Raw genomic sequence first — 14,996 nt, 5'->3', positions numbered from 1 at the left:
CCACTCTACCTTGCAAAAGTCTTCTCAAAACCATTTTCTTTGATATTGGCTTTGCCCCACTGCCAGCCCTGTCCATTATTCCTTTTTCCCTTCCTGCTCTATATTGAGCGTTTCCCCCTGCCCCTCAATGTAAGGGAAGGTGGTCACCAATGCAGGAATTAAAGATTCATCTCCCTCCAAGAATTAATGACTTATCTCCTGATGCTACTACAAGAAACCCAGGAAATACATCATAGCAGCATTTTTTTTTTGATTTTCTTTGAACATTTTTGTTTATTAGTTATAAAGACATTGAAAATTTGGTGCAACAAACATTTTTTTAAATATTGGTGGTCCTGCATTGCAAAACGAAGAGGAGAAAGGAATGGGGCAAAGGTTTTAATTATCTTAAAAGCTATTTTAGGAGCAGCACTGCAGAGCTCTGAAGAGCATGGATCAGGGCTGGAGCAAGCCAGCAGGAGCGGGCTGGAAGTAGTCCCTGAGGTGAAATGACAGACGCAAGGCTGGATGGTGCCACACTCCAGAGAGATGATGGGAAGGTTGGTAGCAGTGACCAAGAATAGGAGGGAGAATTAAACTTTTTGGAGGTCAGCTGAACTGTGGGGAGGTTATTCAAATCTTGTGAATCACTGACCTGTAGGTTCCTTCCCTGATGGAAAAGCATCTATTCACTCACAATCAATAGATGCCTTGGAGTTGTTCGATGGATCTGGCCTTCAACATTTAAAGTTGTTTCTCGGATTGTCAAACAAAAGAAAGCCAGGCAAAGAGTGAGGAGCGGGTATCAAAGGAACTGGATCTTCATGTTATTTCAAATAGTTGAGAGATTAGACCAAGCTTGGAGGGTGAACTGATGTGGCACAGGGAAACATTTTACTTCTTTTATCTCAGAGACATGGACCGTGGTCTTGATGGAGTCACAAACATAAATATTTTAGTTTTTGAGTGTGAGCGAAGAGGGAGACCTGTCGGGCAATGGGGATTAGGGCTGTTGGCCCAAAGTTAATTTTGTTTATACAAAGGAAAATAAAATGTAAAATAAGTCAGCCTGCAGGAGATGTTCCAGACCCAAAGTATATTGTTTTTAAAGTCACTAGTAGTAAACATATTTCCAAGCTTGACCAAAATATCAGCATCCTCCAGAACAGTAAGCATTTTGGAACAGGTAAATGTGACATTTCGACTCAATACTTAACAATGAACTTCTTATCCAAATGCCACCTTCTGGCATCACTGAGAAATGTAACCCTAATCTTAATATACGTCATCCCACAAGAAAGGCTAACATGGCTTTCGAATGGGGTGCACTGCACAGATGTTACATTAGAAAACTATTGCTGTGTTTACCATGTTCCTCTCACTCACTGACATGATGAATCCAATAGTCAGGGCCTGAATGAATGCCGAGTGCAACAAAAGCCTTGGAAAGGCTTCCCAGGATAAACAAAAACTATTGCTTTCAACATTACTAGTGTGTGCTAGAAAGTCTTCTGTAGCCCCCTTTAAATGCATTCCATCAGTTCTATAATTCTCTTTCTGATTAAGTGACAAACATCAGTAATTATTCATGCAACAGCTCTTTAGAAAAGACAACACATCTCAAAGATGACTGCAGGCTGCCCCACTGAAAATCAGAGCCACTCGGTAATCTACCTTTGGATCACAGAAGTGAAAATACTGAACAGTCAAAAGGTCAGTTTAGCTTCAAAGCAAATGTTGAGGTTTCAACCACTTTTACACAGAGGTTGGTTTCAGTCAAATTATAAGAAACAAACTTCTGTAATCCAGATGGATATATTGGTCTTGGAGGGAGTGCAGTGCAGATTTACCAAAACAATACAAAGGCTAAAAGGATTAAACTTTAAGAACAGGTAAGTTTCCAATTTCTTGGCCCTAACCGGCACCTCTTCACCAAGGGCATCCAATTTCTCTGTACCTCCATCCCTCACTAGGGTGGTCTGAAGGCACTCCAATTTTTCCCCAAAAGGAGGCCCAACCAGTTTCCTTCAATCACCATCCTCCTCCGCTTGTTCCCTCATTGAACAATTTTTCCTTTACTTCATCTCACTTCCTCCAAATAAAAGGTGTTGCTATGGGTAGCTGTATGGGTTTTTTTGTGGGGTATGTGGAACATTTCTTGTTCCAGACCTATCCAGACCCCCTCCCACAACTACTTTTCCAATGCATTGATGACTGTATTGGTGACATGTCCTGCTCCTGCCCTGAATTGAAAAACTTCATCAACTTCGCTTCCTATTTTCACTCTTCTCTCAGACACATGTGGTCCATCTCTAACTCTTCCTTTCCTTGACTTCACTGTCTTCATTTCTAGTGATAGGTTATCAACTAATGTTCATTATAAGCCCACTGACACCCACAGCTACCTTGACTATACTTCCTCTCACCCCTCACCCCGTAAGGATTCTATTTTATTCTCCCAGATCCTCCATCTCCTTTGCATCTGTTTCAAAGATGCAACCTTCCACATCAACATTTCTGATAGGTCATCCTTTTTCCTCAACTGAGAATTCCCGGCCACTATGGTTTACAGGGCCCTCACCATGTCTGCCGCATTTCTGCTCTCACCCCTTCCCTCCCTCCCAGAACCACGATAGCATTCCCCTTATTGCCACCCCACAATACAAAAGTATTCATCATTTTCTGCCATTTCCTTTACCTCCAGGGTGGTGCCTCCACTGAACATACATTCTCTTCCCCTCCCCTTTCAGCATTCCAAAGGGACTCCCTGGTCCACTCCTTAATCACCCCCTACATCCCTGTCCCCTTCCCACGCAAACACAGGAGATATAACATCTATCCTTATACACCCGCTCTGCTCACCATCCAAGGCCCCAAACACTCCTTCCAAGTGAAGCTGCAATTTGCATGTACTTCTTCTAATTTAGTCCACTATATGCATCGCTCAGAACGTGGTCGCCTCTACACTGGGGAGACCAAAAGCAGGTTGGGCGACCGCTTTGTGGGACACTTCTGTTCAGCCCACAAACATGACGCCGAACTTCCAGTGGCCTGTCATTTTAATTCTCCACTTTATGCTATGTTGACATCTCTGTCCTTGGCCTACTGCATTGTTCCAGTGAAGCTTAACATAAGCTTGAGGAACAGCACCTCATCTTTTGATTAGACACTTCACAGGCTTCTAGGCTCAACATTGAGTTTAACAATTTCAGACCATAAATTCTGTCCTCATTTAATTTCATTGCTTGTTTCGATTTTCCTCATTTTTGCTTTCAGACAGCAAAACAGCTGCTTTAGACACATCTTTGGTTTCTTCTTTTGCCCTATCATATTCCCTTTGGCTCTGTAGGACTAACTCTTTGGTCTTTCAATCTCTCTGGTCTTCCACCCTATCACAGACCTTCCTTTGTCCTTCAGACACCCCTTGCTCAAAACCTATTGCATCTCTGTCTTTTCCAGTTCTGATGAAAGGTTCTTGACCTGAAACATTAACTCTGTTTTGCTGTAAACTGATGCTGCCTGACCTAAGTATTTCCGGGACACCCTGGTCCACTCCTCCATCACCCTCTACACCTCAACCCCCTCCCACGGCACCTTCCCATGCAACCGCAGAAGGTGCAACACCTGCCCCTTTACTTCCCCTCTCCTCACCGTCCAAGGGCCCAAACACTCCTTTCAAGTGAAGCAGCATTTCACTTGCACTTCCCTCAATTTAGTCTACTGCATTCGCTGCTCCCAATGCAGTTTCCTCTACATTGGAGAGACCAAACGCAGACTGGGTGACCGCTTTGTGGAACACCTTCGGTCTGTCCGCCAGCATGACCTAGACCTCCCTGTCGCTTGCCATTTCAACACTCCACCCTGCCCACATGTCCGTCCTTGGCCTGCTGCAATGTTCCAGTGAAGCTCAACGCAAACAGGAGGAACAGCACCTCATCTTCCGACTAGGCACTTTACAGGCTTCCGGAGTGAATATTGAGTTCAACAATTTTAGATCATGAACTCTCTCCTCCATCCCCACCCCCGTTTTTCCAATAATTTATATAGATTTTTCTTTTCCCACCTATTTCCAATATTTTCAAATGTATTTCCATCCATTGTTTTATCTCTACCTTTTAGCCTATTTCGATCCCTTCCCCCCCACCCCACCCCCACTAGAGCTATCTGTACCTTGCTTGTCCTGCTTTCTACCCTTAATGTCACCTATTAGCATATTCCTTAGATAATACCACCACCTTCAACATCTCGTTGTCCTTTTGTCTATGACATCTTTTGGCAATCTCCACCTATCACTGGCCCTCTATCCAGCTCTACCTGTCCCACCACCCCCCCTTAAACTAGCTTATATTTCACCTCTTTTCTATTTTTCCTTAGTTCTGTTGAACAGATATTCGGACTCAAAACGTTAACTGTGTTCCTCTCCGCAGATGCTGTCAGACCTGCTGAGTTTTTCCAGGTATTTTTATTTTTGTTTTGGATTTCCAGCATCCGCAGTTTTTTGCTTGTATCTAAGTATTTCCAGAATTTTCTGTTTTTATTGCATAGGCTAGGTTTGCTTTCCCTTAAGTATAAAAAAAATTAACAGGTGATCTAATTGAGGTGTCTAAGGTGATTAAAGGATTTGATAGAGTAAAGATAGGAAGTGATTTCCTTTGGTGGAGCAGTCTACAACAAGGGGACATTACTTTAAAATTAGAGCTAGGCCATTCAGAGGTGAAGTCAGAAGAAGTTCTTCACACACAGGCTAGTAGAAATCTCCTCCAAAAGCTGCTGAGGCTGGAGAGGAGTTAAAATGAAACTTTCAAAAATGGGATTGATAGAATCTTGTTAGGCAATTGTATTATGGGCTATGGAATCAAGGTAGGCAGATATACAAGGAAGTTAAGATATTGATCAGACATGATCCAACTGAATTGCAGAAATGGCTCCAACGGTTGAATGATCTCTTGCTCCTATGTTCCTAATCTAGTTCCTCTTGTTTACACTATTAAATCTGGCTCTCATATTCCAGCAACAGATTTATAGGCTCAAAAGCAACACAAAATCCAGATTTAGCAATATAAATATGGGGAGACAGCAAATGGATACATAGCTCTGAGGTCTCTGAAAACAAGTACCAACATTAAAGTAGCTTTTCCATTGCCTCCTGCAAGATTCAACACTTCAAAAGCGCACTTACTTTAGGTGGCACAGTGGGCTCTCTGCTGAAAGGGTCAGAAGATGATGATGTGAAAGGGTCACTCTTTGGAGGCTTTTTGAAGAACTCATCAGATGATACGTTATGGAACGGATCGCTTTCTTTAAATGGATCAGCACCAAATGGATCTGTACAGAAAAGCAAGGTCAAAAGGAGCCAGATTTAGCACATGACCACAGAATGTAAGGTAAAAAGAAAGATGAAAGACTGAGGATTTTTAATGGGCAAATATGCAGATCATCAGCAGTTATTGACTAAAACGGAAGAAAAATATTAAGGAAGCTGGAAATCTGGAAACATTCAGTAGTTATGTGAAGAGAAGACCAATAAATGCTTCAGAGCAGGCCTGATATAAGCTCACTGACATGAAACGTTAACTCTGTTTCTCTCTCCACAGATTCCATCTGACCTGTTGAGTGTTTACAGCATTTTCAGGTTTTAAGTTAAGAGTTATTGACCAAGTTAAATCCACTTAGACTTAGCTTAGTTATGCCATTGTACCTGAAGCATTGACATCTACAGTAACACCTGGAAAACAGCTGAAGAGAAGCCACATGGCTGATCAATTACATAGAAACATAGAAACTAGGAGCAGGAGTAAGCCATTCGGCCCTTCGAGCCTGCTCCACCATTCATTATGATCATGGCTGATCATCCAACTCAATAGACTGCTCCCGCTTTCTCCCCATACCCTTTGATCCCTTTCGCCCCAAGAGCTATATCTAACTCCTTCTTGAAAGCATACAATGTTTTGGTCTCAACTACTTTCTGTGGTAACAAATTCCACAGGCTCACCACTCTCTGGGTGAAGAAATTTCTCATCTCACTCCTAAATGGTTTACCTCATATCCTCAGACTGTGACCCCTGGTTCTGGACTCCTCCACCATCAGGAACATCCTTCCTGCATCTACCCTGTCTAGCCCTGTTAGAATTTTATAGGTTTCTATGAGATCCCCCCCTCATTCTTCTGAACTCCAGCGAATATAATCTTAAACGACTCAATCTCTCCTCATATGTCAGTCCCGCCATCCCAGGAATCAGTCGGGTAAACCTTCGCTGCTATCCCTCTATAGCAAGTACATCCTTCCTCAGATAAGGAGACCAAAACTGCACACAATATTCCAAGCGTGGTCTCACCAAGGCCCTGTACAATTGCATCAAGACATCCCTGTTCCTGTACTCGAATCCTCTGGCTACGAAAGCCAACATACCATTTGCCTTCTTTACCACCTGCTGCACCTGCATGCTTACCTTCAGCGACTGGTGTACAAGGACACCCAGGTCTCATTGCACATTCCCCTCTCTCAATTTATAGCCATTCAGATAATAATCTGCCTTCCTGTTTTTGCTACCAAAATGGATAACCTCACATTTATCCACATTATACTGCATCTGCCATGTGTTTGCCCACTCACTCAGCTTGTCCAAATCACACTGAAGCATCTCTGCACCCTCCTCACAGCTCACCCAGCTTTGTGTCATCTGCACATTTGGAGATATTACATTTAATTCCCTCATCTAAATCATTAATATATATTGTGAATAACTGGGGTCCCTGCGATACCCCACTAGTCACTGCCTGCCATTCGGAAAAAGACCACTTTATTCCTACTTTTTGATTCCTGTCTGCCAACCAGTTTTCTATCCGTCTCAATACACTACCTCCAATCTCATGCGCTTTAATTTTACACGCCAATCTCTTATGTGGGACTTTTGTTGAAAGCCTTCTGAAAGTCCAAATAAACCACACCCACTGGCTCCCCCTCATCAACTCTACTACTTACATCCTCGAAAAATTCCAGTAGATTTGTCAAGCATGATTTCCCTTTCATAAATCCATGCTGACTGTCCGATTCTGCCACTGTTTTCCACATGCTCAGCTATTAAATCTTTTATAATGGACTCTAGAATTTTCCCCACTACCGACGTCAGGCTGACTGGTCTATAATTCCCTGTTTTTTCTCTGCCTCCCTTTTTAAATAGTGGGGTTACATTAGCTACCCTCCAATCTGTAGGAACTGTTCCAGAGTCTATAAAATCTTGGAAGATGACCACCAATGCATCCAATATTTCTAGGGCCACTTCCTTAAATGCTCTGGGATGTAGATTATCAGGCCCCGGGGATTTATCGGCCTTCAATCCCATCAATTTCCCCACACCATTTCCCTACTAATACTGATTTTTTTCAGTCCCTCCCTCTCACTAAACCGTGTTCCCCAACATTTCTGGTATGCTATTAGTGTCCTCCTTTGTGAAGACAGAACCAAAGTATATATTTAGTTGGTCAGCCATTTCTTTGTTCCCCATTATAAATTCCCCTGTTCCTGACTGTAAGGGACCTACATTTGTCTTCACCAATCTTTTTCTCTTCACATACCTTTAGAAACTTTTACAGTCAGTTTTTATGTTCCTTGCAAGCTTACTCTCGTACTCTATTTTCCCCTTCTTAATCAATCCCTTGGTCCTCCTTTGTTGAATTCTAAACTGCTCCCAATCCTCAGGTCTATTGTTTTTTCTGGCCAATTTGTATGACTCTTCCTTGCATCTAATACTATCTTTAATTTCCCTTGTAAGCCATGGTTTGGCCACCTTTCCTGTTTTACTTTTGTGCCAGACAGGAATAAACAATTGTTGCAGTTCACCCATGTGCTCTTTGAATGTTTGCCATTGCCCATCCACTGTCATCCCTTTAAGTAACATTTCCCAATCCATCATAGCCAACTCGCGCCTCATACCATCGTAGTTTCCTTTATTAAGATTCAGGACCCAAGTCTCAGAATCAACTACATCACTCTCCATCTTGATGAAGAATTCTATCATATTATGGTCGCTCATCCCCAGGGGGCCTCGCACAACTAGATTGCCAATTATTCCTTTCTCATTACACAATACCTAGTCGAGGATGGCCTGTTCTCTTCTTGGTTCCTCAATGTATTGGTCCAGAAAAACATCCCTTATACACTCCAGGAATTCCTCCTCTACAGTATTGTTACGAATTTGATTTGCCCAATCTATATGCATATTAAAGTCACCCATAATTACAGATGTTCCTTTATTATATGCGTCTCTAATTTCCTGTTTAACGCCATTCCCAACATCACCACTACAGTTTGGGGGTCTATATACAACCCACACTAACGTTTTTTGCCCCTTAGTGTTTCTCAGCTCTACCCATACAGATTCCACATCGTCGGAGCTAATATCTTTCCTCACTATTGCGTTAATTTCCTCTTTAACCAGCAATGCAACTCCACCGCCTTTTATTTTTTGTCTGTCCTTCCTAAATACTGAATACCCCTGGATGTTCAGTTCCCATCCCTGGTCACCCTGCAGCCATGTCTCCGTAATCCTGACTATATCATGCCTGTTTACATCTATTTGCGCAGTTAATTCATCCACTTTATTGCGAATGCTCCTCGCGTTAAGGCACAAAGCCTTAAGGCTTGTCTTTTTAACATTACTTGTCCCATTCCCACTATTTTTCACTGAGGCCCTGTTTGATTCTTGCCTTTGATTTCTCTGACTATCACTTTTCTTATTCCGCTGTCTTTTGTTCTTGTCTTTGATTCCCCTTCCTCTGACTCCTTGCATAGGTTCCCATCCCTCTGCCATTTTAGTTTAAACCCTCCCCAACCACTCTAGCAAATGTTCCCCCTAGGACATCAGTTCCGGTCCTGCCCAGGTGTAACCCGTCCAGTTTGTACTGGTCCCACCTCCCCCAGAACCGGTCCCAATGCCCCAGGAATCTGAAACCCTCCCCTTCACACCATCTCTTCAGCCACGTCTTCATCCAATATATCCTGCTATTTCTACTCTGACTTGCACGTGGCACTGGTAGTAATCCTGAGATCACTACCTTTGAGGTCCTACTTTTCAACTTACTTCCTAACTCCCTATATTCTGCTTTTAGGACCTCATCCCTTTTTTTTACCTATGTCGTTTGTACCAATGTGTACCACGACCACTGGCTGTTCAGAATGTCCTCTAGCCGCTCTGAGACATCCTTGACCCTAGCACCAGGGAGGCAACATACCATCCTGGAGTCTCGTTTGCGGCCACAGAAACACCTATCTATTCCCCTTACAATTGAATCCCCTATAACTATTGCATTCCCACACTTTTTACTCCTCCCCTGTGCAGCAGAGCCAACCGTGGTGCAACGAATTTGGCTGTTGCTGCTTTCTCCTGAGAGGCCATTCCCCCAAACGATATCCAAAGCGGTATATCTGTTTTGCAGGGGAATAGCCACAGGAGATTCCTGCACTGCCTGCCTAGTCCTCTTGCTTTGCCTGGTGGTCACCCATTCCCTTCCTGCCTGTGGACTCTTAGCCTGCGGTGTGACCACCTCTCTATACGTGCTATCCACGTATTGATTCCCATTCAAAGGCTCAACAAATTTTGCGTTCTAAATCTGCCTGTCACTCAATCACACTTGACTTCTCTGTACGATGGATGCTATGTAGAACCAGGAGGCTCCAGCTGACGGGTTCAGAGAAACTCTCATCGGCCCAGTGCCGAATTCCAACATCTCTAGGATGTGATGGGGAACCATATTTAGAAAAGGAACAAAAAAGGTAGTCCCGCCCATATCAGAAGTCAGAAAAGAACCTTGAAATGTGCATAGCAATGAAACAAAATGGTTGGAGGCTGGGGATTAAAACGCCTTTCTCCCAGGGAGTGGGCGAATCACAGACACTGGAAAACAGGGAACAAGGAATTCCAAATATCATACCTGTTGAAACAGCTGTCTGCTGTTGGGCGAAAGGGTCATTTTGGAATGGATCACCTGTTCAGGAAACACAAGTGCACAAATAAAGCTTAGATAAATTGAATGAAATTCATTTACACAGATGGTTAGTAAAAATACTGTCACCAAATCTTCAGTTTCAAAGTGCAAGCTACTCACTATCTTTGAAGGGATCAGCCCCTTTGAATGGATCTGTCTTGAAGGGGTCTTCTGACTGGAATGGGTCTGTGTGCAGTTCTTGAACATTATTATTGAATGGTGATGTTTTGCCCCTGAAGGGATCATCCTAAACACAAAATAAAATTCAATCTATTTCCAGTGCATAAGTTCACTGATTACCACTATATAAATATATTGCATCCTCTACTCTATACACCAAGGCTGGATTCTACATCAAATTTAAAAAATTATTTTGTCTAAATTGAATGGTTCTAAAAACTCAGGCCTCTATAATGTCTTCTTGCGTATTCCCTGCTTGCCATCAGCGTCTCACCTGCTTCTACTCACCTCTCCCTATGCAGGTAGATGTCTCTCAGTAGGATTAAGACTGTTAATTCTAATCAACTGGAGGGGCGCAAATAGTAGAATCACCTGGGTCAGGGTATTAGGGCAAATGATCAACATCTGCATATTACAGAAAAAATTTGTGATTTCAATTAGATGATCTCTAATGACTGTAGGAACAGAGGGACAAGATGTTGGATGAAAATTAATGTGAAGAAACCTAAGGTGATACATTTTAAGAGGAAAAATGAGAGGACATATGCACTAATAACAAAGCTTTAAAAGGATTACGGGGAAGACAGACTTAGGAGTGCCACCTTCAAAAGTGAGAGGCAAGATGAGAAAGTTTTTTTTTAAAAACTGACCCAGATGAAATCCTAAGCTTTAAACGCAGAGGTGTAGAGTACAAAAGCAAAGAGGTAATACCAAAGCTAGAAAAAGTCTCGGGTTAGGCTGTAATTAGAATAGTGTCCAGATATGGGCATCTTACTTTAGGAAGCTTGTCAGGGCCATGAGTAGTGCGCAGTAGAGATTCCCCATGATGGTCCCAGGGATGAGAAATTTTATTTTACAGGAAAGACTAAAGAAACTGGGACTCTCATCACTAAAACAAGAGAAGATTGCAAAGAGGGACACAAATGCTGAAGAGTTCTGATGAGGTAAATTGGGAAAATCTATTTCTACTGGTCAATGGGTCTGCAACGAAAAGCATATATTTAATATTAACATCAAAAATTCAAAGGGAAAGATTGGAAGGAATACTTTTCATTAAAGAATGCAAGCACTATTTGGCATGGAATGTCCCATTAGAAAAAGCGGAGAAGCAAAATCTATAATTTATCCATCTTATCAAAATTCTTATGGTTGGACACAAATTCTTGTCTACAAAACCTTTCTTCATGTATTCATGTAGTTCTGTCACAACTGTATAATTCCTATGTTAACCTTTGTAATGGAAACAGAGTATGTTAATTTATCCTTGTAGCAGTGGTGCAGCTATATCACCTCAGTGTTACATTCCAAGCTCAGAAAAATTCTTATTTACCAAGCTGACTTTTTTGTTTCCAACTTGCCCTAAGTTTTCCTATTTGGCTATAAATAAAATTAAAATATTTCAAGGACAGAATGTATGACTAAGATGGACAGTAAACATTTGTATAATACAGTGATCTGTAACTTACTAAAAATCTTACTTCAACACACCTGAGTAAAATTCTCTCTCATCATCTTACCCTGCTTTACACACAAAGTCAAATCTTGAGGCGAGTTGCAAGAGGTCGGCTAGCAACTTTCAAAAGGGGTAAATATTGGAAAAAGGTTTAGAAGGCTGTACGAAAAGGCAAGTGAATGGGCCCAAATGAATCTGTCTTTCAGACAGGCTGTACAGATATGATGGGCCAAATGATCTCCATCCAGATTGTTAAATTCTATGATTAAATATTGTTCTGAAGCCAACTGGGAGCCAAGAGGCCTGGAAGGCCTGCTTGCTGGGGTGGGAATGGTGCTCAACACAGGCCAATAAATAAACACTTCAAATGAACCTACTGGAGTTCTTCTGGCCAAAAAGACAAGTATCTGCTTTAGCTGGCCTGCTCCTTTGCAGGAGATTTCTTTAGGTGGTGAGGGGGTGGTAAGGTAGGAAAGAGAAAAGGAGCGAATGATGCCTCTGAAATGACTCCATAGCAGTATTTCCCTACCCACCATTGTTGCAAAGCCGCTGTCTCTCTCTGCGATGCCATCACTCATGTCTGCCAGGTTAGTCATGCTTCCGCCATGATCAGTTAACGAGCCATTCAGTGCATTGCTGTACTGGTCAATGTTTTTACTAACTTCCTGCTGTGAGTCTTGCAATTGGGAAAGTTTATTTCTTGCCTAGAGTTATGAAAGCAGAAGTGATCACATTAATGAGTTAGCATAAGGTGTTCAAATTAATACAATATTTAAGAGAAACAAAAAGATTTACATTTATATCGCACATTTCATGAACACTGGATGTCTCAAAGCCCTTTAGAACCAATGATGAACTTTTGAAGTGTAGTCACTGTTGTAATGTAGGAAACATGGCAGCTAATTTGTGCACAGCAAACTCCCATAAACAGCAATGTGATAATGACCAGATAACTCCCATGCGCATCTTTGAAATAGTTCCCGGCACCTTCTACAGCACAGCACTCCCTCAAGTACTGCACTGGAGTGTCAGCCTTGATTTTTGTGTCCAAGTACTGGAGTGGAACTTGAAGCTGAAATCTTGTGACTCAGAGGTGAGTGCGCTACCAACTGAGCCATGGCTGACACTCACAGCAGATGCATAGATAGGCCAGAAGCCCATTGCTATCCTCTGGTACTTGGGAAGAGTAGTTCAGCAGGTAGCAGGTAAAGGCAACTAATCTATACCAGCACAGCCCATAAAGATTCGTAAAGTGTGTAACACCATCCATAAAAAATAGAGATCTTCAGCTTGTAGTAGAGGAGAACAGGTATCAATATACCGAAGCGTTACAGTCACACACTTTACTGCCCTAGTACCCCTCATGTAAAAGACTAATAATTTGAAATAATTTCATGTAACATTACATAAGCAGATTATGTAATGCAAATTGCTGAAGCAATTCTGCCTCCCAGTGCTCACTTTGCATTATTACATATTTGAAGACAATGTCAGTTATCAGCTAGTCTGGATCTAAACCGTGTCAAACACTCTAAGGCTGAGATCTCACACAAATTAGGAGCAGGAAAAGGCCCTTCAACCCCTCAAGCCTGCTCAGCCATTTGATAAGATCATGGTTGATCTGATCTGATCTGATGCCCTATAACCTCTTAAACCTTTGTTAATCAAGAATCTATACAACAGTCTTAAAAATATTCAATGACTCTGCCTCCACTCCTCTGGGGAAAAGAATTCTATATGCTAATGACCCTCTGACGGAAAAAAATTTCTCCTCATCTTCGTCTTTCCCACAAGAGGGAACATCCTCTCGGCATCCAGCCTGTCAAGTCCCCTCAGGGTCTTATATGTTTCAATAAGATTACTTCAGATTCTTCTAAACTCCGATGGGTATAGGCCCAACCTGTCTAACCTTTCTTCATAAGATGCTCCTTTCATCCCAGAAATCAGTCAAGTGAACCTTTTCCAGCTTCTTCTAATGAAATTATATCCTTTCTTAAGTAAGGAAACCAAAGCTGCACACAGAATTGAGCTACAGATGTCGTCTCACCAAAGTCCTGTACAACTGTAAAACATCTCTACTTTTATAATCTATTGCCCTTGCAATAAATGCTAACATTCCATTTGCTTTCCTAATTATTTGCTGTACCTGTATATTAACATTTTGTGATTCATACCTTATAGACAATGTTCCAGGCACCACCATCACTATCCCTGGCTATGTCCACCAGCAGGACAGACCCACCAAGGGCACACACACCAGAGGTGGCAGCACAGTGGTATACAGTCAAGAGGGAATTGCCCTAGGAGTTATCAACATCGACTCTGGATCCCATGAAATCTCATGACATCAGGTCAAACATGGGCAAGGAAACCTCCTGCTGGTTACCAGTAGCAACTCAAAACTAGGCATCCATGAGGTGCTGTGGCCATCAGCAGCAGAATTGTATACAACCGCAATCTCTAACTTCATGGTCCAGCTTGTCCCCCACTCTACCATTACTATCAAGCAGGGGGATTAACCCTGATTCAATGAAGAGAGCAGGAGGGCATGCCAGGAGCAGCACCAGGCATACCTAAACATGAGATAGTAACCTGGTGAAACTACAACACAGGACTACTTGCATGCCAAACAGCAAAAGCAGCATGCAATAGACAGAGCTAAGCAATGTCGCAATCAACGGATCAGATCTAAGCTCTGCAGTATTGCCACATCCAGTCATGAATGGTGGATAATTAAACAACTAACTGGAGGAAGAGGCTCCACAAATATCACCATACTCAATGATGGGGGAGCCTAGCACATCAATGCAAAAGACAAGGCTGAAGTGTTTGCAACAATCATCAGCCAGAAGTGCCAAGTGGATGATCCATCTCGGCCTCCTCCTGAGGTTCCCAGAAGACGCCAGTCTTCAGCCAATTCAATTCACTCCACGTGATATCAAGAAATAGCTGAACATGCTGGATGCTGCAAAGGCTATGGACCCTGACAACATTCCAGCAATAGTACTGAAGACCTGTGCTCCAGAACTAGCTGCACCCTTAGCCAAGCTGTTCCAGTACAGCTACAAAACTGGTATCTACCTGGCAATGTGGAAAATTACCTAGGTACGTCCTGTCCATAGGACAAATCCATCCAACCAGTTATCGCCCCATCAGTCTACTCTCGATCATGAGCAAAGTGATAGAAGGGGTCATAGACAATGCTATCAAGCAGCACTTACTCAAAAAGAACCTGCTTACTGACGTTCAGTTTGGATTCCGCCAAAGCCACTCAGCTCCTGATCTCATTACAATCTTGGTTCAAACATGGACAAAAGAGCCGGACTCCAGAGGTGAGGTGAGAGTGACTGCCCTTGACATCAAGGCAGCATTTGACCGAGTGTGGCATCAAGGAGCCTGA

General features: G+C 42.5%; 1 protein-coding gene across 19 annotated transcripts in view; it reads right to left on the bottom strand.

Annotated features, from left to right (window-relative positions):
• The window catches only part of eps15l1a (epidermal growth factor receptor pathway substrate 15-like 1a), a 389,837-nt gene that overhangs the window by 176,830 nt on the left and 198,011 nt on the right, over window positions 1–14,996 (bottom strand). For all 19 annotated transcript variants that reach the window (XR_013578464.1, XM_078555608.1, XM_078555606.1 and 16 more), the window contains 4 exons: window positions 12,130–12,300; window positions 10,084–10,210; window positions 9,910–9,963; window positions 5,159–5,304 (listed from right to left, as the gene is read on the bottom strand). Coding sequence is in view for 18 of the 19 variants with exons in the window: in XM_078555608.1 (XP_078411734.1) it covers window positions 5,159–5,304; window positions 9,910–9,963; window positions 10,084–10,210; window positions 12,130–12,300 (498 nt within the window). In the remaining variant the exon portion in view is untranslated. The remainder of the gene's footprint in view (window positions 1–5,158; window positions 5,305–9,909; window positions 9,964–10,083; window positions 10,211–12,129; window positions 12,301–14,996) is intronic.

The sequence above is a fragment of the Cetorhinus maximus genome, chromosome 13 (assembly GCF_964194155.1).
Source record: "Cetorhinus maximus chromosome 13, sCetMax3.hap1.1, whole genome shotgun sequence".
NCBI lineage: Eukaryota > Metazoa > Chordata > Chondrichthyes > Lamniformes > Cetorhinidae > Cetorhinus > Cetorhinus maximus.
The sequence above is the reverse complement of the archived record's forward strand: the minus strand, read 5'-3'. Positions and strand labels throughout refer to the sequence as shown.